The 27,365-nt window shown below is 35.0% G+C and overlaps 1 protein-coding gene across 2 annotated transcripts in view; it reads right to left on the bottom strand.

Moving 5' to 3' along the window:
- Positions 1-8,415: 8,415 nt before the first annotated feature.
- The window catches only part of TRPC7 (transient receptor potential cation channel subfamily C member 7), a 230,560-nt gene continuing 211,610 nt past the window's right edge, over positions 8,416-27,365 (bottom strand). Inside the window, exons 9-11 of one of the 2 annotated variants that reach the window (XM_031953012.1) lie at positions 26,805-26,870; positions 10,921-10,996; positions 8,416-8,673 (exon numbers count right to left, since the gene is read on the bottom strand). In XM_031953012.1, coding sequence (XP_031808872.1) covers positions 8,504-8,673; positions 10,921-10,996; positions 26,805-26,870 — 312 coding nt within the window. In that variant the 3' untranslated portion in view covers positions 8,416-8,503. The remainder of the gene's footprint in view (positions 8,674-10,920; positions 10,997-26,804; positions 26,871-27,365) is intronic. The other variant, XM_031953013.1, reaches the window with a different exon arrangement.

The following is a 27,365-nucleotide window of genomic DNA, read 5'->3' as shown; positions in this document are numbered from 1 at the left end:
CTTTAGGATACAGACCCAGGGGAGACACTGCTGGATCAAAGGGTATGCACAGTTTGATAGCTCTTTGGCATAGTTCTAAATTGCTCCTCAGAATGTTTAGATCAGTTTACAACTCCACCAAAAATGTATTAATGTCCCAGTTTTCCCACATCCCCTCTAACATTCACCATTATCTTTTCCTGTCATCTTAGCCAATCTGAGAGATATGTAGTGGTTCTTCAGAGTTGTCTTAATTTGCATTTCTCTGATCAAAAGTGATTTAGAATATTTTTTCATATAAGTAGAAATGGTTTTAATTTCTTTCTTTGAAAATTGTCTGTTCATATCCTTTGACCATTTATCAACTGGAGAACAGCTTGTATTCATATACATTTGAGTCAATTCTCTATACATTTTAGAAATGAGTCCTTTATCAGGACCTTTGGATATAGAATATTTTTCCCAGTGTTTTGCTTCCCTTCTAATCTTGTTTGCATTAGTTTTGTTTGTATAAAATATTTTAATTTAATATAATCAATATTATCTATTTTGCATTTTATAATGTTCTCTAGTTCTTCTTTGGCCATAAATTCCTTCCTTCTCCACAGATCTTAGAGATAGACTATTCCTTGTTCTCCTAAATTTGTTTATAGTATCATTCTTTATGTCTAAATCATGAACCAATTTTGACCTTATCTGTTTACCACTTTTTCTACACTATCATTTCCTCATCTTCAGAGGAATTCTACAATAGCAATTGACAGAAGAGTGGCATCTCTCAGTACCCTAGTCATTTGAATCAGTAGGGCAGAAGCATAAACTTTGACTTGCATAGCTGCAATTTTAGGCTATCTGTTTTTGATGCATTTTATGATAACTGCCTGCTACTGCTTGATATTGCTTTGTGATAAGGGGCTTTGGAACATGCCCAGATTACTTAAAATAGAGGAAGCAATGTTGGAGAGTCCAAGGACCTGCTTCTTTGAGGAAACATTCTGTGCTCCCCTACCTACCATAGTGATGGAAGTAATCTCTTTCCATTGTTTGTATAGTCTGAAGGCTGCATCTTTATTTCTTTCCAATGGTTTAGATTTGACTTTATTTTTTTATTGAAGCTTTTTATTTACATTTATTTACAACATTATTATAACAACAATATTGCAACATTTATTTTCTTTTTTTTCTCTTCTCTGATTTTTAAAAAAATTTTTTTTTATTATAGTAATTTTTTATTGACAGAACCCATGCCAGGGTAATTTTTTTACAACATTATCTCTTGCACTCACTTCTGTTCCAATTTTTCCCTCCCACCCTCCACCCCCTCCCCTAGATGGCAAGCAGTCCTATATATGCTGAATATGTTGTAGTATATCCTAGATACAATGTATGTGTGTAGATCCAAACAGTTTTCTTGTTGCACTGGGAGAATTGGATTCAGAAGGTAAAAATAACCTGGGAAGAAAAACAAAAATGCAAACAGTTTACATTCATTTCCCAGTGTTTTTTTCTGAGGGTGTAGCTGCTTCTGTCCATCATTGATCAATTGAAACTAAATTAGGTCTCTTTGTCAAAGAAATCCACTTCCATCAGATTACATCTTCATACAGTATCGTTGTTGAAGTATCTAATGATCTCTTGGTTCTGCTCATTTCACTTAGCATCAGTTCAGCAACATTTATTTTCAACATTGACCCTTGCAAAACCCTCTGTTCCAAATTTTCCCCTCCTTCCCCCCATCCCCTCCCCTAGATGGCAGGTAGTCCAATACATGTTAAATATGTAACAATATATGTTAAATACAATATATGTATATGTATTTATACAGTTATCTTTTGCACAAGAAAAATCAGATCAAGAAGGGAGAAAAAAAACCTGGGAAAGAAAACAAAATGCAAGCAAACAACAACAGAAAGAGTGAAAATGCTATATTTTAGTCTACACTCACTTTCCACAGTCCTCTCTTTGGGTGGACTTCACTGAACAATTGGAACTGGTTTGAATCATCTCATTTTTGAAGAGAGCCACTTCCATCAGAATTGATCTTCAAATAGAATTGTTGTTGCTGTGTATAATGATCTCCTGGTTCTGCTCATTTCACTTAGCTATTGTTCATGTAAGTCCCTCCAGGTCTCTCTGAAATCATCCTGTTGGTCGTTTCTTACAGAACAATAATATTCCATAACACTCATATACCATAATTTATTCAGCCATTCTCCAATTGATGGGCATCCACTCAGTTTCCAGTTTCTTTCCACTACAAAAAGGGCTGCCACAAATATTTTTGCACATGTGGGTCCCTTTCCCTCCTTTAAGATCTCTTTGAAGTATAAACCCAGTAGAAACTCTGCTGCGTCAAAGGGTATGCACAGTTTGATAACTTTTTGAGCATAGTTCCAAATTGCTCTCTAGAATGGTTAGATCTGTTCACAGTTCCACCTACAATGTATCAGTGTCCCAGTTTTCTCACATCCCTTCCAACATACATCATTATCTTTTCCTGTCATTTTAACCAATCTGAGAGGTGTGTAGTGGTATCTCAGAGTAGTTCTAATTTGCATTTCTCTGATCAATAGTGATTTGGAGCACCTTTTCATATGACTACAAAGAGTTTCAATTTCTTCATCTGAAAATTGTTTATTCCTATCCTATGACCATTTATCAATCGGAGAATAGCTTGATTTCTTATAAACTTGAGTCAATTCTCTATATATTTTACAAATGAGGCCTTTATCAGAACCTTTGAATGTAAAAATGTTTTCCCAGTTTATTGCTTCCCTTCTAATTTTGTCTGCATTAGTTTTGTTTGTACAAACCCTTTTTAATTTAATATAATCAAAACTATCTATTTTGTGATCAATGTATCTCTAATTTTTCTTTGGTCACAAATTCCTTCCTCCTCCACAGGTCTAATAGTTTATAGCATAGTCTATTCTATGATCTTCTAATTTGCTTACAATATCATTCTTTATGTCTAGATCATGAATCCATTTTGACCATATCTTGGTATACAGTGTTATGTGTAGGTCAGTAAGGCTGCATGTTTTTAAAAAATCATTCAGCTATGATGGCAGGATAAAAGGTGAGGACCTGCCTGCTTTCTTTTCCAAGCCCCTTCTAATACCTTTAAATGTGACTTTAAAAAAAATCGTGACTGGTAGAACTCACAAAATGATGGAATAAAACAATTTTCTAGTCCAAGACAACTTATAAAGTCAGCAAGAAAGGTTCTGTTGCAGCAAGATGAGAGTGAAATACAGTACCAACATAGGCTGGTACAACACATACTGAGCTCCAGCAAATCAGGAATAGGTCTCAGGTAGACTGGATCAGTGACAGTAGTGATGGTTTCCAGACATCTCAGTCCCAAAACACTGAAAACAACTTAGAAAGTAAGCAGGAAATTTCTGTCACACCTGTGTGAGAATGGAGTATCATCCAGTACAGACTGTAACCGCACAGTTCTGGCCCCAGCAAATCACAAGCAGGCTCTGGGTTCCATTGAATTAGATGCAGCAGCTGCTTGTGGGAGATTACAGAGCACCTCGAAGCTTGGGACAATGCACTCTCTACCCTGGAAACATAAGCCTACTTTAATAAAGAGTTAAAAGTCAAATAATAGGCTGGCAAAAGGAGCAAACAACAGAAAAAAAAATTTCTACCATAAAAAGTTACTGTGGTGACAAGGAAGATCAAAACTTGTATTCAAAAGATAAAAAAGTGAAAGCTCCCACATTCAAAGCCTCCAAGAAAGTTAAGAATTAGTCTAAGGTCATAAAAGAACTCAAGAAAGATTTTGACAATCAGGTAAGAGAGGTAGAAGAAAACTTGGGAAGAAAATTAGAATGATGCAAGAAGAAGGCAATAACTTGGTCAAGAACACACACTACAAAAATACTGAAAAAAGTAACATCTTAAAAACAGGTTAGGGCAAATGGTAAAGAAAGTATTAAAAGCCAATGAAGAGACGCATGCCTCAAAAAGAAGAATTGGCCAAATGGAAAGAGAGACAAAAAAATTAATTGGAAAAAAATTCCTTAAAAAGTAAAATTAACCAAATAGAAAAGGAAATACAAAAAGCTCACTTAAGAAAATAATTCCTTAAAAATTAGAATTGAGCAAATGGAACCTAATGATTTTATGATAAATCAAGAAACAATCATACATAATTAAAAGGATGAAAAAATAGAAGATAATGTGAAATATCTCATTTGAAAAGCAACTGACCAGGAAAATAGATTCAGGAAAGAGAATTTAAAAGTTATTGGACTATTATTTGAGTCACGTATTTTTTTAAAAGGATTCTATATGTTATGTTTCAAGAAATTATGAAGGAAAACTACTCATATTTTAGAAGTGGGGTTAAAATGAAAATTGAAAGAATCCAGCATCACCTCCTGAAATAGATCTAAAAATGAAAACTCCCAAGACCATTATAACCAAGTTCTAGAGCTCCCAGGTCAACGAGAAAGCATTACAAACAGCCAGAAAGAAAAAAATTCAAGTATCATGGAGCCACAGTTGGGATAACAGAAGATTTAGCAATTTCTACATTAAAGAATTAGGGGCTGAAATATATTCCAGAAAGCAAAAGAACTTGAATTACAACCAAGAATCATCTAACCAGCAAAACTGAGTATAATCCCTTAGGGGAAAGAGTAGATATTTAGTGAAATAGAGAACTTTCAAGCATTCTTGGAAAAAAAAGAGCTGGATAGAAAATTTGACTTTTAAACCCAAAACTCAAGAGAAGCATAAGAAGGTAAACAGAAAAAAGGAAATAATAAGGTACTTAATAAGATTAAACTATTTACATTCCTACATAGGAATATGACACTTGTAATTCATAAGAACTTTCTTATTATTAGGTCAGTTAAAAAGAATGTGTGTGGATGTGTATATGTATATACTGAGGGTACAGGTGTGAGTTCAATATAAAAGGATAATATATTAAAAATAAAAATAAGGAGTGAAAGAGGAATGTACTGGGACAAAGGGAAAGGGAGAAGTAGAATGGGGTAAATTATTTCACATAAAAGAGGCAAGGAAAAAAAACTTTTACAATGGAGAGGAAGAAGGGAATGGAAATGAGTGAGTTTTACTCTCATTAGAATTGGCTCCAAGAATTGGCTCAATTGGGTATAGAAATCTATCTTGCCTTACAGAAAAATAGGAAGAAAAAGAGATAAAAGAAGATGTGGTAATGAAAGAAGGAAAAACAGATTTGAAGAAGATATAGTTAAAAGCAAAATGCTTTTTAGAGGGACAGTATGAAGAAAAGAAAGAGTAGAATAAATTGGGGGGTTATGGAGGGAAATACAGTTAGCAAAAGTGTGAAAAAATTTGAAGCAATTTTCTCTGATAAATTTTCATTTCTTAAACATATATAGAACTGAATCAAATTTATAGAAATTAGAGCCATTCCCCAATTAATATATGATCAAAAGATAAGAATAGTTTTCAAATAAAGTAGTCAAAACTATCTATAGCCATATGAAAAATTGTCATAACTCACTATTTATTGAAGAAATACAAAGTACAACAGTTCTGAGGTACTACCTCATACCTATTAGAATGGCTAATATGACAGAAAAGGAAAATGACAAATGGTGGCAGGGATGTGGGGAAAATGAGACATTATTGCATTGTTGGTGAAGTTGTGAATAGATTCAACAATTCTTAGGAGCAATTTGGAACTATACCCAAACAGTATAAAATCACATATATCCTTTGACTTTACCCTTTGACCTAGCAATACCACTACTAGGTCTCTATCCCAAATGAGATAAAACACCCAAAAGAAAAAGACCTATATGTACAAAAACATTTATAGCAGCTCTTTTCTGGAAGCAAAAGCTGGAAATTGAAGGGATGCCCATAGATTGGTGAATGATTGAACAAACTGTGTAGTATGTAATTATGAAGATCAAGTTATGAAAGAAAGCATAGAGCAATTGTATGGCATGATAAGAGATGCTCTCAGAAAAAAACTTGAAAAGACTTCATGAGCTGATACAAAATAAAATATATTGTGTACAAAGTAACAACAACATTGTAAGATGATAAGCTATGTATGATTTTGGTATTCTCAGCAATACAATTGCTCTATGCTTTCTTTCATAACTTGATTAATATGGAAATGTTTTTCATGACTATGTGTGTATAACATATCAAACTGCTTGCCTTCTCAATAAAAAGAAATGGGGAGGAAGGAAGGGAGAGAATTTGGAATGCAGAATTTTAAAAATGAATATTAAAATTGTTTTTACATGTAACTGGGAAAAAATGAAATACCAAAATAAAAAAAAAATGCTAGAATAGGCTTTCCCTTTCTAGCTAAAAGATTATTGTAATTCTGACAAAATAGAATGGTTGAATGTATGATTCTGCCATTAAACTTAAAGTATTTTATTCATTTTATAATGATTATTAAATGTTAATAATAATAGCCCCCCCACCAATTTTTAGAACACTTTGGGATTTACAATGCGTTGTTCTCCTAGTCTTCAGTCTCAAGAATCTAAATGCATCCAGTGTAGGTACAGACTATAGACAATACCTCCATACATCATAGTATAATGGAGGGATTTGTCTTTTAGGATCCAGTCTTTAAAGCAAAGATGATATGCTCAGTCTGCTGTCAATCCATGGAGGTTGTTCAGCTTGCTTGAGGAAATGTGGGATGGCAAGTACACTTCCCTTCCTGAAGGTTGCAGATATTTTCTGTCTTTTTCCTGCTTACTGCATGGTGAAAAAAACCTAAGTGGACTACTGTGACAGAAATAAGTGCACACAAAAGGTGGAAACATATAAACATTCATCTCTCTATGTTTCCTCTGTTGTGTTTCTTACCCAATAGGAGGTGAATGATTATTGGAGACAGAATGAACCACCTTATGACTTTGTTAGGTTTGGAAGGTAACAAGAACTATCAAAAATCTATTTAGTAACCAAATCTAGGAGTAGTAGGCAAGTTCAGTGAAGAATGAGACACTTTTTGATATATTTATTTTAGCAGCAAATTGATCCAGTAGCTGAGATGCCTTTTCTTATAAGCAGGTGAATAACTCATACACTGACAATGTCCAGGGGGTTACAGGTTCTGCTCAGTCATAGCACAACCATCAGTAACTAAGGAACTCCTTTCTTTTAGGCTTTGTGATCTTAAGAACTGTGTTTGGGTTTTGAGATGTTTCATCAGTCCTTTTCAGTTCTTGTTGCAGGTAACAGAGTCCTTAGACTTGGGAGCTTGGGCCATGGTTACCTTGGAGGCAGAATTTTGGATCAGATATTGTTGTTATACTTTCCTCCCCCACCCCACCCCTCACCAAGAGGCTTAAGAAAGTTAGGATACTGGGATTTGAATCAGGGTATTTGGATTTGAAACTTGATGGAATTAATACTATATAGGAAATTAATTAAACTGTATATCTAATCCCCTTCCAATGACTGAGGAAAATTATGTCCCTATTTCTTGGTGGGGGGGGGGGAAGATTTTTGTTCTTTTTCTATCTTGGAAGTAAATATTCTTTGGAAAAGTTAATCTAATTGATGTGGTTAAATATTTAAACATATCCGCAGACTAAACCATTTTTTTTATCCTCATTATACTACTATAATAAGACAATGGAATAACAATATTTCACAATAAATTATACAGCTGAGAAAACCTCTCATGGAATTCTAATAGGCAAAAATGAAAGTAAACAGTGTTTACTATTATGTTTTCTAAAGTCACAAGTAGTCACTGTTATTGAGGTCAACAAATACCAATTCTACTTAGGCCAGCAGGTTATTATGAGGTAATTTTATTTATTTATTTTTTTAGGTAAAAATAGTAAATACAAGATAATCTTAATAAAGATAAAAATACATTACTTGAATCACCCATTCCCTCCAAGTAGGTCTACTGACAAAACAATTTTTGATTTAGAATTTTTAAAAAAAAATTTAAACAAATATAACTATGTTGCTATTAGGTTATCTGTGTTCTCATCTGGCACTTAAGAATAGATCACAGGTCACCTCCTGGTTTTGCTTGGTAGTTTGCTGTGAATATCTAAGGATGATATATAGATAGTCCATCTACCCTGTAATTAAGCAGTGTTAATGCATGGTACCCAAGAAGAAAGGAGTATGTATACGCTGAAACAAACATCTTCCCTCTTGCTCCAGGGGAGAAGATACAATGCTGTGGATATGCCAGTAGGGAAACACATCATAGTTCAGCTATATGAGAGTAGAGGCCTCGGATATTTGTTTACTGTTTCTCCCCTTTTCAATGTGTATTTCACTCTTTTACAAACAAGGAAAAAAACTGCTTTGGCTATCTAGAATCACCACAATTCCTAGATCCAGGAGGCTCAGCTGGTTGTAGACATGGCAAACCTGTTTGGACACAATTGTCACCAAGAAACAGGTCCTTGGGAGTTGTATCAGCTTGATGGCCAATGCCAGGATTAGGCTCAAATCTATGCTTTTATCAACTCACTCTGAATGCTGGTTGATATCACTTCTGTGGATCTGGCTAGTTATCCTTGCCTTTATTCATCTTCAGATGATCTTTGTTTAAGTTTTTGCCAAACTTGTCACTGAGCTGCTGAATCAAGCCAGCCAACTCTCCTGTTGTTTGTGATTTTTCTTCAAGAAGCTCATATCGGAGGCTGGAGATATCTTGCTTGATTTCCTTTAGTTCTCCTGAAAATATAAAAAAAATTGATGAACATGGTCAGGTAGAAAGAAATACCTTTTTCACATTCCTTTTAAGAAATTAGATGTAGGTGTTTAATAGTAAATATATTCACAAATGCAAGTTGCTTAGAAACCTCAAATTTAAATCAATTTCAAAGAATAAAGTATATCACATAATGCAGTAATTGTGACCATTCTTGGCCTTGATCTGGTTATAGGAAAAGTGATTAAAGGGAGGACTGTTCATGGAGGACTCTGTGATTTGGAGAAATTTCTTTTCCAATTCAATGAAAAATGAGGCTGAAGAATCATGCTGGTCACATGGTGGGACCTGGATTTGATCTTCCCATCCTATTTTTGGATGAATAAAACCAAATGGGAACTGAAGGAGCTAGTTTGGTTTTAATATTTCTGGGTTAAATTGCAACTAAAATAGTTAAATAAAGACACTTGAGATTAAGTAAGATGATTTTTTTTTAATCATTTAAAAATAATTAGTTCAAAGTTGAACCAAATAATTGATTATTTAATTCTTTCTTTTTCTTTTTCTTTTTTCTTTTTTTTAATAATTATAACTTTTTATTGACAAAACCCATGCCTGGGTAATTTTTTTTACATTATCTCTTGCACTCACTTCTGTTCCAACTTTTCTCCTCCCTTGCTCCATCCCTTTCCCCAGATGGCAAACAGTCCTATACATGTTAAATATGTCACAGCATATCCTAGATACAATATATGTGTTCAGAACCACAGTTCTCTTGTTGCACAGGAAGAATTGGATGAATTTAATTCTTAAAAAAGAAAACAATAGCAAATTTACAATATTTTTACTTGCATCAATTTTTCTGTACTATTTTTTCATAACAGCTTTTGTAGACTTTCCTTTATATCCCCTTCCTGGTTGTTCATTTACTTTTGAATTGTGTTTCCATTTTTCCTTTTTGATATTTATAGTCATAGTATATTCTGTTCTTTTTTCCTCTTTCTTGGCATTTTGGGGTATATTTCATTCTAAGAAATTCAGAGCCTTCTAATTTAGGGATCTAGCCTTTTTGTTTCAGACAGACATGTCTCTAGTGGAAGACTGGTAAGGAAGTCCCACTTGAGATTGATGGGCTGACCTCCTCCAACCCCACTGAAGGGGCAATATATTTGTCCATTTTGAATGTTTCCCTCTTTTCTCACCAAATCTTTTAGGTGAGCAAATGAAACAGAAAAATGTATTTTCTCCAGGATCAGAATCATGAAAACTTAGAGTGTTAGTCAAAAGCCACTATGACTCTTGACCAACAATCACATTTATTCCAGTTTTTAATGTGCTTGGGATTATACATTACTTTGTTTTGCTTTGAGAGAGCAAAAAGCTTTGTCATTATAGTCCAGTTGATAAAATAAATCTTGCTAAAAAAGAATTGAAAAAGCAACCTTCCTAGGGAATTCAATGGGAAATATTTAGATTGCTCTGGGGAAGAAGAATGGAAATAATAGGTGAAATGGTTCTTCTCAGCCTTGATCTAATTAGCAGACAACTGATTTAAAGAAAAGATAATTCTCAGAGTGTAATTCATTATTATAACTTTTTTTTTGGATGAATGTCTAGAATAATGAAGAGAGATCCTCTAAATGACAACCCAGTGTCTTTAAAGTATGTGAATTTTTATTCTTATAGTTCTGAATTTTTTATTATCTTAGAGTAAAAGATAGGTAGTATGAGTCAGAAGCAAGAACATGAGATTTGAAGTCAGAATTTGCCTTGGAGTCTGACCTTGGATACATTTTTTGATCTTTCTGTACCTCATTTTCTTCACTCATAAAACGAAGGGACTGGAATAGAATCCACCAAAGTCTTTTCCAGCTTAAATTTTGTGATTCTATATTTAATAATACTATTTAACTAGAACAAGATAATCTCCTTAACATTGTAAAATAATCAGCTTAATATAGAGGGATATATTCTGTTTAAAAAAAAAAACAGGCAGGAAAAATATACCTAAATGGGATGGAGGAGTTGATGTTTGAAATGTAGGACCAAAGGGGGCAGGTTAAAGATGTGGGCTATTTAGAGCAGACAGATTGACTCATGAAAAGCCAGAACCTGGAAGTAAGAGTTTCACGCAATTCATGAAAATATTCCCATTTCTGGTTCTACTTTCCAGAACTTCCTTAGTGATAAGCATTGAAATAAATGTAGGACAGCTTCCACATATTTGGGGCATTTGACAACTCTGGGAAATCCATTGAAACATTGCTTGCCTTCATTGACTTCATCATTTTCTCTGTCCACTTGGGCCTTCAGGACATATCTTTTTATGAGACGCTTCATGATTTTCTGAAAAGTGAACATAAGAGTTAAGTTGATCCTATTTCAGGAAGCAGGTAAGGGGAAGAATTCTGGACAGTCCCCTGTTAACACATGTACTTGAATACTTTGTTAAGTTTCCAAACATCTAAAGCTTGACATCTTGGGCACAATTCTCTTCCCTAAGAGTAATGTCTAGGCCAACTTCTTTATTCTCAATGCCAACCCAATACTTATGGCATGAATAGAGAATGATTCTTTCATCTCAGTTTACTGTATATCTGTATATCTGAGAGATCCTTTTAGCCTTTAGATCTATGACTATAGCTGTTAGAAAGGGATAGAAAGTTCAGCCAGAGATAGGGAGCTATTTTAGATCTAGAGAAAGTTGACTAGTGTGGTATAACAGATAAGAAATTGAACTATGAGTTAGGAGATTTGGATTTTTCTCTCTGAGCAAGTGAAATTAACTTCTTTGCTTAGAAACTTCCCCTTAATTTCTCACCCTGCCTTTTTTTTTTTAAACGAGGTTGAAGTAGATAATAACTCATTTATATAGCAATTTAAATTTTAGAAAATGCCTTTCTCAGAATACCTCTGTGAAGCAAATAGTGCATTACCATTATTGTTACCATTTTATGGGATGAGAACCAAGAGAGGTTAAGGGATTTATTTATGGTCAAATGGGTAATAAATGTTCAACAGACTCCAATACAGATTTCTTGATTCCAAGTTTGGTACTAACAGCACATTGTCTATATCAGTGATGTGAAACCCAAATAGAAACAAATCCCCAATAGCTGGATATTGCCTTAGAATATCACAAATTAAGATTATCTATTTTTTTAATCCATAAGTATTATCATTAAAAAAAATTAATTTGGTAAATTCTTCCCAATTACATTGAAATCCAGTTCAAGTTTCACTTGAGAGTGTTTCAGCTCATGATCCTTAAGTTTGACACCTCTGGCCTAGGTCTCAAGTTTTTCTGCTTCAGGGACTGAAGCAATGCCAACAGTATCAGTCTTAGAATAGTAGCCAGTGAAAATCAATGACATGATGAGAGTGAGGCAAGATAAACATGAGAGATTTAGTTTACCAAAGGAATTCTATATAATGTTGGAGAAGAAAAAAGAGAATTTCCTTAAGAAAGAAGCAGTCAAAGGTTTTAACCTTTGGAATTTTAGATGCAAAGATCTTATCCATAAATACCACTTACTCTGACACTGTCAGTAACCTTTGAAGAAGTGGGTTTGACCTTCCTGCCTTATTTACTATACAAATTTTGTCCTCTCCTTTTTCATTGTTGCAAATGGGCAAATTATTTCCGTGGTTCTTGCCAAATCAAGGATTTGATAAATATCCAAATTTAAGATTCAGTCTTGAGACTTAAGACAAAGCACCATTGTTTCTTGTGGTGAAGAAGGAATGATTACATGTTGATTTAGTAAGTTAGTCTTGCCTCTTAACCATTTCTCCTTTCACTTGATCATACATGAGCATAAAGACTGTGATCTTTAGCTGAAAGAGAATTAGATGGACAGAGATTTTATTTTTAGGATTCTATTTTTGGCTTCATTGTTGTGATCTCCTTTTTTCTGCCTCCCACACTGCTCCCCTTTTCCTGCCTATAAAGGCTTCTGGGTACCTCAATTCTATGTGAAGGTTTTTTGAAAGAAAAGGGAAGTGAATTGCAGAAAACTCCAAGTTGGAAATTTAAATTTGTTACCTTCACCACTAAGTAAAATGATTCTCTTGGTGTGCTAGGTTTTTCAAATGAAATTTGCTAAAATAATGATTTTCTCATACTAAAGTCTTAGGAATAGATCCTTCAGGATTCTTCCAATCTCTATACTCAGGCTATTCTTTGCATCTGAAATGTCCTCTCACTTGTTCAATTTGTCAATTTTTAAAGCCCAGCTCCAATGCCTCTTTTTCCAGTGGTTACCCTGATCCCTGAGACCTCTCACATCTCACAAAATGCTTTGCTCTATGCTTCTAGAATTTACTGATTTTGAGATATTGTGTATATAGTTAACCCAGTTGGAATTGTGAGGGGAGAACTATGCCTTATCTAAATCTTGTACCTCCCCCAGAATCAAGTGTGGTGTTCTTCATATAGTAAATATATAATAAATGTTTGGTATATTGTAGTGCATTGCATTTTATTATGTTGTATTTTATTGTGCTGTGTTCTGCTGTATTTTATGGTGCTCTTCAGATTCAGCAATTCATTTTCATATTATAAAAAGGATTTTGCAGACCTTGTATGAATATTGCAATTCTTTTATCTTGTTGTGTTTATTGGTACCTTGCTTTAGATTATGAACTTTTTTGAAAACAGTAGCTGTCTTTTGACTTTCTTTGTATTCAAAACATTTTGCAGTGCCTGGGACACAGTAATTGCTTATTGAATGTTTATCAACTGATTGATATTGAATAACACGGCATTGTCAGTGCCCTGATCAAGTCCTTGCACATATCTTTAAATTTATATCTCTAGGGCTGGAAAAGACCTGATGGGTCATTTAGTCCAACCTTCATTGAGAGGGGAAGTGAATTGCCTAACTTCCCCTAAGATTTATTTAAGCTGGGTTTTGTACCCTGATTCTGGGTTGGATATATCAACAACTCTTCCCATTGTGTCCCATTGTCATTAGGCACTTACTAAGCATTATTTCAATAATAGTTTCAGATAATAATAATTATTATTGTTCAGTCATGTCTGACTCTTGATACTGTATGGGATAAAGTGAGTGAAGACCTCTCATAGGAATATGACATTTTACAATAATAAGTCGAGCTATAGATAAAGAACTGCAAGCATTCAATTGTCTTGATGAACTTTTCTCTGTCCTGTTTCCCATTTCTTAATTAGCATTTAAGTGCTTCTTTTAAAGACAATGATGGCTTTGGGAATTAAGGTAAAAGAATTCTCTTATCCAAGAATATTTGCTTTTATAGCAATTCTCCAAGGAAAATTTTAAAAAGCAGTTTGTTATTTTTTAATATTCTTTTGTTTCTGGGATAAATAGTTGGGGGCAGGGGGAGTATAGAAGTTTCTGGTCTATTTAATTTTGTGTTTTGCAGTTTGTGCTTTGCACTCCTTTACTAACAATACCTTGTCTGTTGGGAGTTGCCCTTCCTCAAAAGATCATTATAAATTGCTTTTTGCCTTTTCTTTACCTCAAAAGTCACTGATTGTGTTTTGTGGTCTTTACTGTCCCACACAATCTTGTGGACCACAGCATAGTAATACTATCCTTGAAGTTATATTGGCAAAGACTGGAGTGGTTGGCATTCCCTTCTCCAGCAGAATTAGGCAAATACACATTAAAGGATTTGCCCAGGCTCACACATTTCATAAGTATCTGAATCTGGATTTGAACTCAGAGCTTTCTGATTCCAGGCTCAGCATTCTATACATTGAGTAAAGCCAGCTTCCTCTAACAATAACAATAGCTAACATTTATATAATATCTGTACATGCCAGGAATTGTGCTATGTACTTTTTACAAATTATCTCATTTGATCCTCACAACAACTCTGGAAGGTAAGTGATTTTATTATTTCCTTTTTGCAGATAAAGAAAGTGAAGCAAATGAAGGTAAAAGTGACTCCCTTAGCTTACACAGCTAGTCAGTTTTTGAATTAAGATTTGATCTCAAGACTTTTGGACTCTGGACTCAGTGCTCTATTTACTGTGCCACTTAGCTAATAAAAATATTGTAATTAAATTTTATATTATATACTATAATTCAGTGTAACAAACCCCATTAAAAAAGATAATCTCTAACTCATCCTTTCCTCTTCTTCTCCCTGTTCTTAAGCTAAATGAGGGCTGATGGCCAGACCTTATACTCACTAATCTACACAAAGGTTTGATCAGGGTTCCCTTCCAAGGTGGACTCTCTGGAGATAGAATCAAAAGTATTTACAATCTTTTCTAGTTGGCCATCATACAAATAGACTTTCATGGGCAAGTAGGCAAGGGATTATTTTTAAGTTATATTAGAAAGTTAACTAGCAATGGAATATCACATTGATGATCTTCCAACTGAAAGAAAGTTAAGTCTGTTAAGTAAATAGCAATGGGCTGCCAAACAGAATATTACTCTATTCTTTTTTTTTTTTTTTAAGACAAATAGAATGCAAATCTAAGATATGTATGTAACCAAGCTTCTAATGGAAAATCTTGCCATCTTCCTTTAGGGAAGTTAGCCATCTGAAACACTCTGAGTAAAAATGAATGCCAAATTCCTATTTTTCAGGTGAGTTACATAACTTGGAATAGCAAAAATCAAAGTGCCTTTGAGGCCATATGAGAGGTACTGTGGTATGGTAGCTTGGACACTGAATTTTATGTTAGGAAGACCTGTGTTCAAACCTCTTTACATATTAGTTTTTTTTATCTGTAAAATGAATTGATCAGATTCAGCGGCTTAAAAGGTCCCTTTCTGTTCTAAATCAATGGTTCTTTACTATTTTCTACAATTCTATGAGAAGGAAACAAAAAATGTTGGTGAATGTTAGAGATTTCTCAACTTTACATGCAAGGAAAGAGGCACACATTTCCACAAGGAAATAGATGTGGTATAAACCCCAAGCAGCTGAATCATTATGGAAATTGCTGGCAAAAAGAAAAACAAAGTAAGTTTCCTGGGGTTTCTTAAGGAAAAGACACCTCTATCTATGTAGGTGCTTTGAAAAGATGAGGAGAGAGAACACATACTGTATGTTGAAAATGGCCAGCGTAGTAGAATCCAGAAGGAAGCAAAGTTGCCACCTGAGAAAACAGAAATTGAGGAACATTTTGGGGAGTGTAAAAAATATCAGATCCAAAGAAAAATCATTTTTCAAATTTGGGTTTATCAAAGTCTTAAGAATAGAAGGGACTGATATGTCAATTACATTGATCACCTCCTGCTGCTTTCCTTTGATCTCTTGTTTATTTTCTTTATTTCTTGTATGTATATAATTGTTCATGTATTGTCTCCCCCATTAGACTGTATGAACTCCTCGACAGCCAGAAATCTATTTTGCCTTCCTTAGTAGACCCAGTCCTTAGCATAATGCCTTGACACATAGTAGGTATTTGCTAAAAGCTTATAGACTTACAGCTTTACAATTAAGGACTTGAAAAAGCTTAAAAGAGAGGAGGTAAGTTCATTTTTTAAAGTTCATAGATAGGGTCAACAAATGTTATCTTTAGTAGGACGTACCTTCTTTCCATAATTTATTTTGGATAGTGTGTGTGTGTGTGTGTGTGTGTGTGTGTGACCATGAATGAAGTGTGCATCTCTCTTGGGAAAGGACTTAATATCTGTGAAAATTAATGCATAAATAATTATTTTAAAGATGCATAATTTCATTAATATTTCTGTCAAATACAATTCACTATCTCTTTATACTATAATAGATATGTTCATGGGTTGCTTTGGTATAAAATATTCATTACTCCTGTGATATGATTCTCTGCTCTTTACTAGGCTAGTCTTCAGACAACAGATTCACAATTTTCCTCAGCATTATACTTGAAGACTTTATAACTTTGGAGTACTTCAGAGTACTTGATTTCTGCCTTTGTGACCTCAAGGACATTTCTGCACCTCTATGAAAAATCAGGATGACTGCTGGCCAGCATATTTGCTGGCCAATGGACATACTTTAAAATAATCTACAGTCATTTGTAGCTATCAGCTTCCTGCTACCCCTGATACTAGCCTAAGAGAAAAGAAAAGGATTCAAAATAAATTCTTGACATAAGATTCATTACTATTAAATCCTGTTGTGTTTTCTGTAACTAAGACTTTGGACAGCTCAGCAGCCTAGGCTGGGACACAAGATTTTCTAGAGATAAATGATACAAAGTAATAGGATCATAGATATATGGAGAAAGCAATAATAGTATATTAGAAATTTCACCTAGGTCTCTTTCTGTTGCTTTTCAAAGATACCTTTCTATTCATATACTATATACTATAATGGTCCAATCAATAAACATTATCAGAAACTTCCTGGTTTTTTTTGAAGGATTTATACAAATTTTAGGCAATTTCAGTACAGGAAAACTTTTGGTGCCCTGGGTATTTTGGGAGGTTCCTACTGCTATCCTGCCAACGCAGATCAGTTCCCTGTCTTTCTTGTAATAACAGTAGATGTTTTTATAAGTAATGTCATTATCTCTCCAAATATAATTTCCAGTTGTCCATCATCCTCTTAAAAATGACAACTCAGTCTACCCATCCTATTCTCACATATAAAAGAATTTCAACAGGGAAAAATATTTTGAATGCAATTCATTTATTTTGTGAAAAACAAATCAGAAATTCAAAACTAAGAACTAATAGCATAAAGAAATCCACATCACAAAGAATTTTCTGTACCTCACTATACCCCATTGCTCTTTGCTAGAAACATCTTCATTAGGGACAGGACACTGAATCCAGTTGCTGAGGATCACATAAGTAGTTTTGGCTTGAACTTGTGAGAAAATCATAATATTTCAGAACCCTCTTTGATATTGGTTCTGATACTTACTAGCTGTGTGACTGTAGGCAAGTCATTTCCTTATTTCCTCATCTGTGAAATGGGGAGGATACTTGCAATATCAGCTTCAGCTGGTTGTTGAAAAGAAGTTATTTTTAAACTTATGCAAGTATAAGTCATTATCATCATCACTATTATTATTATTTACTATATTTGAGTTCTGGTATAGTACAAAACTTCCTTATATAGACTTACATGTACATCTGGAGAGAAGTAGGTGTGCCACAAAAGTTGCTTCTCACAAAAAGCACGGTAGCCATTATCACACAGAACAAAGGAAAAAGGGGAAAAACAGGCCAAAGACCCTGGTGATTTACATGGCAGGTTTCTCTGATATGATTCATGTCACCAAAAATGACATTTACATACTGTTGTGGCCATCTTTTAAGAGCTCAAATCATATGAGTCCTTTGATCTCAGAGGCGAGATGAATGAGGTGGGAGACTCATGGAGTGTAAAAAGAACTCCAGTTTATTATGCTGCATAGCCTTGTTGATATACATTTTTTGCAAGTGTGATCAGAGTATGAACAGTAGGCAGTCCCCAATCACCATTCAGAGAAGTAGCTTGTGGGCTTTGAGTATATGCTAATGGGAGGTGGCCAATTCAACAATTCAGGAACTTGATCACAGGGGAGAGGCCTCTGTCCAGGCATCCCTGCTTATGTAGCCACTGGCTGTGACCCTCGGGTTACTCATTCCCATGATCACAAATCATTGCTCCTTGCTCAACAAGGATGTTTTGGCAACATGACAGAAAACTTATTGTGCATCAAAGATTGAGGTTGCCTTAGTATTCCTTCTTGGCAGAATCCATACCCTTGTAATTCCCCGTTTTTATCTTTTAGATAAAAAGTCCTTTCTTGAGCTGCAACCTCTGAAAGGATGATGGAGAAAGATCTAAAAAAGCATCCTAATATTACAGGGCAACAACAAAGCAGTAACAACATAGCAACACACAGGGCAATCCATGATTCCAATTTTAACTACCATGAAAGAGGTATTATCAAATCAATGTTTGATTTTTTTTCAGCAGTTTTATCTGGATTCAAATTTTTATGAAAAACTTTATATCAGATGCTAATTTATATAAACTTTCTATGTCACCTTCAATTGTGTTATTGAAAAATAAACCATTCAAATGCCTCTTGATACTGTCCCAATCATAATCTTGACCTGTATGATTATACAGCAGAAGGGTTACAGAAATCTTTGTATATCTGTAATCACATTGTAATTGAGTCTAGTGTTTTAATAACTCCATTTCTGCTCCTATTTCCAATGATACTTCCCTTAAATCTTTTATCATCTGGTATAATTATTTATCTATCTTAGCTTGTTGGGCAAAACCCACTGAGACATTCCTAGCTAGTTCCTCTATATATCCAGCTTGTACTATGCTGTTTTGTACATTAGATATGGACATTGCGAGAGACTGATGAAACTATAAGTGAAACTAACGTAGTGATACCTAATATGACACAACTGATATATCTCTTTTTTCTAATGGGAATAAGGTCTATTTCCTTCTTTTCTATTATGGTATTGAACTTATGATCAGTCTTAGTATGATATCATTTCTCACTTTTGACAGGAAGCATTGATACATGAGCTCTAGTGATCATAAATACAGTCTGATTTTCAATTTCATTATCCAAGCAATCACTAGTTGTACAAATCCAACAAATAACATTGTAAAACTCTAATGTTTCTTTGGTAACAGTTTCAGTCTCCCCACATAAATGCATATTTCCCTCCCAGAAGGCTTTAGTATAGAACTGGTATTTAATTCTCATGCCATTTGTCAAGAACCAGGGCCCAAAATGTTTTTCCATGTGCCAAACTGCTGGTCCAATTCTTGAGTGATAAGAATGTGTCCCATGGAGGCTTGTGCTTTCTAGGGGCCAACCTGATGATCCATTATGTAGATACACTGCTGCAACCCTCCCGTGTAGATGAGGGTGTCGCTATGACATGCCCAGCCTGTGTGTCACATAATACCCCATTCCCCTGTGAGACAATCCTAGGCCATGGGTCCACAGCCCACCTTTTGGCCTCTGTTGCCAGTCCTGATTGTGTGTAACACAAATCCATATATATATATATATATATATATATATATATATATATATATATAGAAAGCATCTTGCTAGTGGTCTTGGGGACATGTCTTCTCCTCCTGTTGGACAGTTGCCTTTTCCTTCTTTTTCTCTTCAGTTCTATGAACAAATTTGAGATGTCTGGTAGGAATCCATTGCTGAAGGTTTTTTCCTGTGGAGATACAAGCATATCCTGGTCCCCACATTAGAATCCTATAGAGTCCCTCCCATCCTTCGGGACCCTTTTTCATAATCATGGTCTTGTTCTTAGGGGGTTTTCTTAATGAACATTCTTAATGAAGATGGAATATTATCTTTGAGTGATTTGCTGTCTGTGTTCACCAGAGAGTATTTCATAGCTGGACTTAAATCATTTGAATCAAATTTCAAGTAATTTATTATGTACACTGCTTTACCTATATCTTTTTGAGTGACCCTACCTCTTTTTGTTTTTTGATGAGTCTCTTCAGGGTCTAATCAGACCTTTTTTCAATAGCCTGTCCTGTAGGGTTGTAAGGAATCCCAAAAATATGATGTATAGAGAATTCTTGTAAGAACTGTTTTAATATTTTTTTATGTATATGAGGGTCCATTATCAGTCTTAATGGTATGTGGGATATCCATAGAGACAAAACAGTGAAATAGATGATTTATTACACATGAAGCAGCTTCTCCTCATTGAGATGCAGATACAAAGCCTGAATAAGTGTTAACGGTAATATAAATGCATGCTTTTCCCATATATGTAACATCCATTTGCCATATATCATTTGACCTATAACCTCTGGGGTTAGTCCCCAGCCCTACAGGTCTTTGAGAATTATATGTTGGTACTGAGAAAACAAATTTACCCCTCAGAGTGAAGGGGAATAGAGTAAAATCAATGTTTAATATTTATTATCCATAAGGGTCATTCCCTGGGGATCATGCTTGGGGACAGCAAATCTGCCTGTAAAGAACCCATGTATTCCAGGACTGACTTTACTTGTTTCAAATCCATTAACATTCTGCATTTACCAGGTTATTTATTTATTTATTTATTTTTATTTTTTAAATAACAAATACCAGGGAGTTCCATGGGCTGTTTATTTCCTCAGTGTATCCTAATTCTAATTTTTTTCTACTAAATGATGTAGAGTAGCTGTTTTTTCTTTGGTCAGGGGCCATTGTTCCACCCATATAGGTGTCTGCATGATCCCCAATGCCACTAAGTTGCTCAAAGTATGACTTCATGCTTGCTCCTGGAGCAGCCTGAGTGGCAATCAACCGAGTCTGTTCCAAAAATTCTCTCATCCAAAACACTGCTTGGCCTGCCTGTGCGAGTGCTTTCCAATCATTGTGCCCATGATATTGTTTCAAGTTGTAACATAAAAGGTGCTATGAGCCCTTATGAATCTAGTCCTTAAGCTGGGTTAGAACTTTAAAGGGAAGTAATTCATGTCTGTGTCTTCTCTGCCCTGGGTTAAAATGTCATCCTCCTCTATAACAGGATATAATTCTTCCGTGTCTTCTCCTTGATCTCTAGCCTGTTGCAAAACTTTTAAAAGTGAAGATAAAGAATATAACTAATTATCTTTTGCTTTTTTGTTTGCTAAGTGTTGCTGCAGTCTTTGTTTTGTATTTCTGATCCTGCTTTTCCTCAGTTCTTATTTCATTTTTTACATTAAAAGAGTCTTTGAAAGGTTGTAGGTTTGGATAGACACAATAATAGGGCAGGGCTGAAAGTAGTAGAGATGGGGAGGCCATTCAAAATCATCCTGTTCAGGCTTAGGAGAGGGACATTTACTGCTAAGAGATGGGCCTGTCTGTGCTCCAACTATAAATTTCCTGATCTCTTTTTCTGGTTCAGATTTCAGACTTTGTTTAATGAGATTATATATAGTAAAATGGCTTTTTTGTATTTCTTCTGGGCATTGCTTATCATAAGTGTTGAGCTGTTCACCAAAAACAATCCATCTATCAAACAGTCGACCTCAGCTAACTATGGAGAAACTTTGTAAGCAATGTCTAGGAACTTCCTAATGTCTCCTAATTGAACTGTGCACCCCTGCTCTTTTATACATTTATATATACTCCTGACATATGCTTTCCTGTCTGAAGGGAGTAAGGTGCCTACTTTCTGCCCTTAGGTTACTTAACCGTCTCTGCCACACTCTGCCTGGTCCAGAAATAGCACAGTTGTGTGGGCTCTCCCTCTAGAGTCCTTGTAGAGGTTGTCTTGACTATGCTGAAATGCTTGACTGTGAAGTGGTCACTCTGGCACTGGTCTAGGTTCCTGTCCCTGTTCCCAGGTGCCAGTTGTTGTGACTGTCTTTTAAGAGCTCAATACAAGCTCTTTGATCTCAGAGGGAAGATGAATTAGGCGGGGACACTCATAGAGTGTAAAAAGAGCTCCAGTTTATTATGCCGTACAGCCTTGTTGACAGACATTTTTGCAAACATGATAAGTGTGTAAACAGTAGTCAATCCCCAATCACCATTCAGAGAAGCAGCTCATGGGCTTTGCATATGCATGGTATCTGCCAATGGGAGGAGAGACAATCCAGCAATTCAGCAGCTTACTCACAGGCAAGAGGCACTGCCCAGGCATCCCTGCTTATGTAGCCACTAACTGTGGCCCTTGGGTTACTCATTCCCATGATCACAAATCATTGCTCCTTGCTCAATAAGGGTGTTACTGCAATGTGGCAGAAACCTTATTGTGCATCAAAGGTTGAAGTGGCCTTGGTACTCCCTCTTGGCAGAATCCATACCCTTGCAATACACAAGCACTGATTAATGCACTATCAAGTAAATTCTCTCCCCTTTCTAACTTGTGTCAATAGAAATCCTGAAATGCATTTTATTGTATGAAATCTATTATATCCTTTATCTCACTTGCTCCTTGTTATAAAAAAGTCACATAATATGACACAACAAAACCTTAAGGATACCAACTTAAAAAATATTCCCGGGAATTTTAAGAAGAAAGGTAATCTTAGTATTTTAATGTATATGGATAATGTTACATTTGCCTTACCCAGAATGATTTAGAAATTCTCAGTGCCAAAAAAACTAATAGATAAATTAAATTAGACTCCACCTCATGTGATTGATTGGATGAGTTTTCATTGTTCTTTGCATTTGGTAGCTGCTTTGGAAGTAAAGAATTTATTCCTAGAGAAGTATTATGAGGTGAGTGAGAGTTGAGAAAAGAATGAGGCCCAAATTACATAAAGAGTCATAAAGAAGTAGATGAGGTGTGTGTAATGTTCTTTTCTCTAAAAATATGATTGTTCTCTGGGAGCAGGTTTCTTGGGGGGCTTCTGGAGGCAGCCTTAGTTTTGGTCTGTGTAATAATCACCTCAAATGTGGCCAGCTGTTAAAATCCAAACGTTTATTTTCTCCTTCCAAGTCTTGTCTCTTTCCTTGGGCCCAGTTAGCTTTCTTAGAGGCCTATCTCCCTCCTTGGTTCTGAGAGCTCCTATTGCTAGTTCTTTGCCTCTTGTAGCTTCAGCCTCTCTTCTTTCGAATCCTTTGTTCTGCCCAACTGACTCCTGGCTGAGGCTCTGAGAGCTTTTAATGGACTTGTCCTTTTATATGATCTTTTAGAGGGGTGAACTCAAAGGTTGACTCCTCCTCTGAGAGAGTGGGATTGTGGGTTCCTGACTTGTGAATCTCTCAGACTTGTCAATCTCGAAGGCTAATGTGTGAACTCTTAAAAGTGTGAACTTAAGTACATAAGCATTGTTTCTATCAATTCCAGTGAGTTAAAACCTTGTTTCAAGTTCTGGCCCATAACAATGAGTCACTGTCATAACTACCTGTCAGAGGTATGACAAATGTCTTTTACCTTGTGTTGAATTCAGGAAATTTTTTCATAGATATGTCATATTTTCTTCCTTACTCCCTTTCTCCCTAATCACCTAGGTTAAAGGGCAGGGACAGAAATTTTCTTAGATAGTTTAAGTTTGAAGCAAGGATTGAGAGTAGTCAGAAGAACATGAACAAAACAGTTTATTCTGAAAAGTCTTCTATTGTCATTAGTCCATTCTTCATCATTATCTGAAAGCTCATTATTCCCACTTTCTAGACTGAGAAATGTAGGGGAAGAAAGATTAAATGAAGTGCCCCAAAGGAAGTGCTGGGAGGAAAACTACTTAGCCCTTTGCCATTTCTTCTCACCTTTGCTCTGATATGAAGCCAAATTAATTTCTCTTTCTTCTTTTCTACATCCAAGCCTCTAGATCCCTTTCCTGACACATTCAGTGAAGTATGCTATGAGATGAGTTTTGCAGATTTAGTGATAACTTGGGGGTCTCACAACCCAAACAAATTGGAAATTAAAACAACCAAGTTGAAGGACCCCGATTTTTAATAATCAAAACTACACTTTTTGGGAAATTTACAGGTATATTAGTACTCAATAAATGTTGACTAAGTTGAATTAAGTGAAATCAGCTCACTCAGCAGGAAAATGTTAAGAATGATAAGGTTTATGAAGGGTTGATTTCTGGATCTCAAATAGATGTGAAAAAGTGTTTCATTACTTCCTTCTGTTTTAAACCCAGAAAAGATTTTTACTGTACTCAGACTGGGTTTTCTTAATTTGTAGAAATACAGTTTTTCTATCATCTCTAAATGACAAGTTAAAAAAGTTATTTGCCAACTGACAGAAGTTAGCAAAATGCCTCACAATCTGGATACATTCCAGATTAAGAATTGATCAATCCTAAGAACAGGACATAATTAGATCTCAGATTGATCAGTTGCCAATCTGGAATGTATTCAGATAATGACATAAACGTTTTCATGATGTGCTGATTTTTAATTGTATATTAAATCCTTCTAATTGCTTAGCTGGCACCTGGCATGTTTAGGCATAATCAATTAGAGCCTTGAGTTCAAGATGAAGGCTATATCTATAATTACTCTCCTCAAGAAGCCAGTTGGGTCAATCTGGTGAGTGAAACCTGAAAGCTCCTCTTCACTGGGCTCAGATATACAATTGATTAGAGAAGATGGGAACAAATGAAATCTAAGATGACAGGCAGGAACCCTTGTCACTAACCTGTTTCATTTCCCTTTCATATGTTTTCTATTGACTCTAAGTAGATTTGAAATGATGAATTGGAATTCATGTCATAAATCCATGTGCAGTATGCACATATTGAGAGGCAAATATTATCTCTGAGGATTTTGCTCTTTAGACTTAACACCTTCTTTTTCATTATGTCAGTTTTATGTCATGAATTTCAGTTTTATGGCTAATGTAGGCTTTTTGTCTGATGAAATAGTTGAAGAAACTCCATTTACCATTACTCTATTAGAACCACATAGTATTAGAGCTAGAAGGCATCTTAGAGATCCAGTCTACTTATTTTCACTTCAGAGATACTGTACTACAGTAGAGAAGATATTAGACCAGAAATCAGGAGAAACCTGGCTTTGAATGCTACCCCAAGCATTTACTAGTCGTATGACACTGAGCAAGTCCTTTCTCTGAGCTCCAATTTCCTTATCTATAATATGAGCCTAGTAACAACAGTAGGATCAAACCATCTTAAACTCATTGGTAAAAATTAAAAGAATATATATACATATATACATATGTATATATGTATATATATATATGTGAGTTAATATAGTTACATTTTGTGGAAGGAGAAACTGAAGTTAGGCAAATGAGTAGAAAAATATAAAACACAATATACCTACCCCTTGTTGTTGAGTTTACCTTCTTTCTCACAAACAAAAAATACAAATTCTTATGGAGACATATAAAAAGCATAATTTATCAACTAACAAATTCATCAACAAATAAGCACTTAAGTGCTAGGCATTGTAATAGGTGTTAGGAATACAACAAAATGAAATAAAAAATGAAATTTCATTTTCCTCAAGGAATTTATGTTGTATTAGGAATATCTAATAGAGGTATTAAAAGTAACAAAATAACTAACTGGCAGGATGTTGGAAGAAGTTTAAAAAAGAAAATCCATAACTTCATAATGGCACCCTGGATAATTAAATGTTAAATGAATTTTAGGGAAAATTTATTTTGAGAAGCAATGGTTATATTTGTCATTTTATGCAAAAGGTAAATTGGAGATCTGAGCAAAACTTTGTTTTGCAAAAGATTCTCCATAAGATTTCCATAGTGAGCTTTAATAAATTTCTTTATTCAAATTCAGTACCTATACAAAAGAACAATGTCTTTTATGTAAAGTGAGATCCCCATGTACTGTTTTCAGATATGAATTCAGTGGTAGTAAATGCTAGCTCCTTACTGTGTTCTGTCTTTTTTGTTCAGGCCTTCAGCTTGACAGTTAGACTATTTCCTTTAACATCATGTTGACAAGCAATAATTCCTTTCTGAAAGATATGATTCTTTAGAGTAAAGGTCAAGCCTGGGGAATAGCAGACATCATAATGAATTTCTCAGATCACCACATAAGACCTGTCAGATCTGACTCTACTGTGACAAATGAAATCAGGCTAATGAGTTTTTCATTTTTTCTCATCTTTCTATTTTTCCTTGCTTCCCTCTCTCCCTATCTGTTTTTTTCTTTCTTTCTTTCCTTCCTTCCTTCTTTCCTTCCTTCCTTCCTTCCTTCCTTCCTTCCTTCCTTCCTTCCTTCCTTCCTTCCTTCCTTCCTTCCTTCCCTACTTCCCTCTATATAGGAATGAGAGGAAGCTGATGTGTGTCCCTGAATATGAGATGAGGATCAGCTCTGGGACATACATCAATTCCAAGGCACTGTCTAAGACAGGCTGACATTTTTTTAATGCCAAGCTGAAAGTTGTAAATAAGCTTCTTCTTCTTTGGCCAGAGACATTGTCATCTATGCTTTAATAGAATATAGTCATCATCCAAGTGCTTACTTCTTAAGGTTGTGAATATCAAATGAGATGATGTGTCAAATTTGCTTTGCAAACTTTAAAGCGACATGTAAAGTTTAGTTAGCAGTAGCAGCAGCAACAAAAGTTATGATAAAGACACTGGTTGTGGATACACAATGTGGACAGAAATGCATTAATGCCCCTGGTATCAGGGAATAGGACTATTGCCATCTAGAAGAGTCTTATAGGACATTATTAGATCAGTAGTGTCTTTGAATTGAATCTGTGTAATAATGAACCAGATTTTTAATCAAGGTTTGTCTCACTCATGCTTGCACAACCCATTATTTCTTAGAAGAGGATTGTTACCTGATATCTTGTGGGCTTACTGAAGGTGTTCTTCATAGTAAGATTGTCAGGATTACCCATACTGGTCTGGTAGCGAGATTTCTGAAATAATAAATAGATTAGAACTTGAATATCATTTATCATGGAGCAAATTTCCTAAAAGAGCAATACATCAATGGTATCCTATGAGTATATCAGAAACCAGGACTATATATTCTTGTCAAGGAAAGAATATTGAGGCTAGCAGTGGAGATATAGGGCATTGGAATCATTTATGCTAGAGTAGAGTCAAAAAATGAATTATTCAGTTACCCCAATAGTGAGAGGAAAAATGAAATTTTGAGCACTTCTCAAAGCAAGAAAGTTTGAACAATGAAAAAAATTAACTTCAGAAATTATGGAGGTTTCAGCTTCTCACTAGAAGTTGCAAGTAACTAATACACCATCCTACACATTTTCCAAATGAGGGTATATTTCCTTTATCCTATTCTGGGTACACACTATGGTATGCCATAGATTTAAGAATTTACCCAAATCTGAAATTACATTAGGGATTTCCAAACTATACAGATGTAAAATACT

The sequence above is a fragment of the Sarcophilus harrisii genome, chromosome 2 (assembly GCF_902635505.1).
Source record: "Sarcophilus harrisii chromosome 2, mSarHar1.11, whole genome shotgun sequence".
NCBI lineage: Eukaryota > Metazoa > Chordata > Mammalia > Dasyuromorphia > Dasyuridae > Sarcophilus > Sarcophilus harrisii.
The sequence above is the reverse complement of the archived record's forward strand: the minus strand, read 5'-3'. Positions and strand labels throughout refer to the sequence as shown.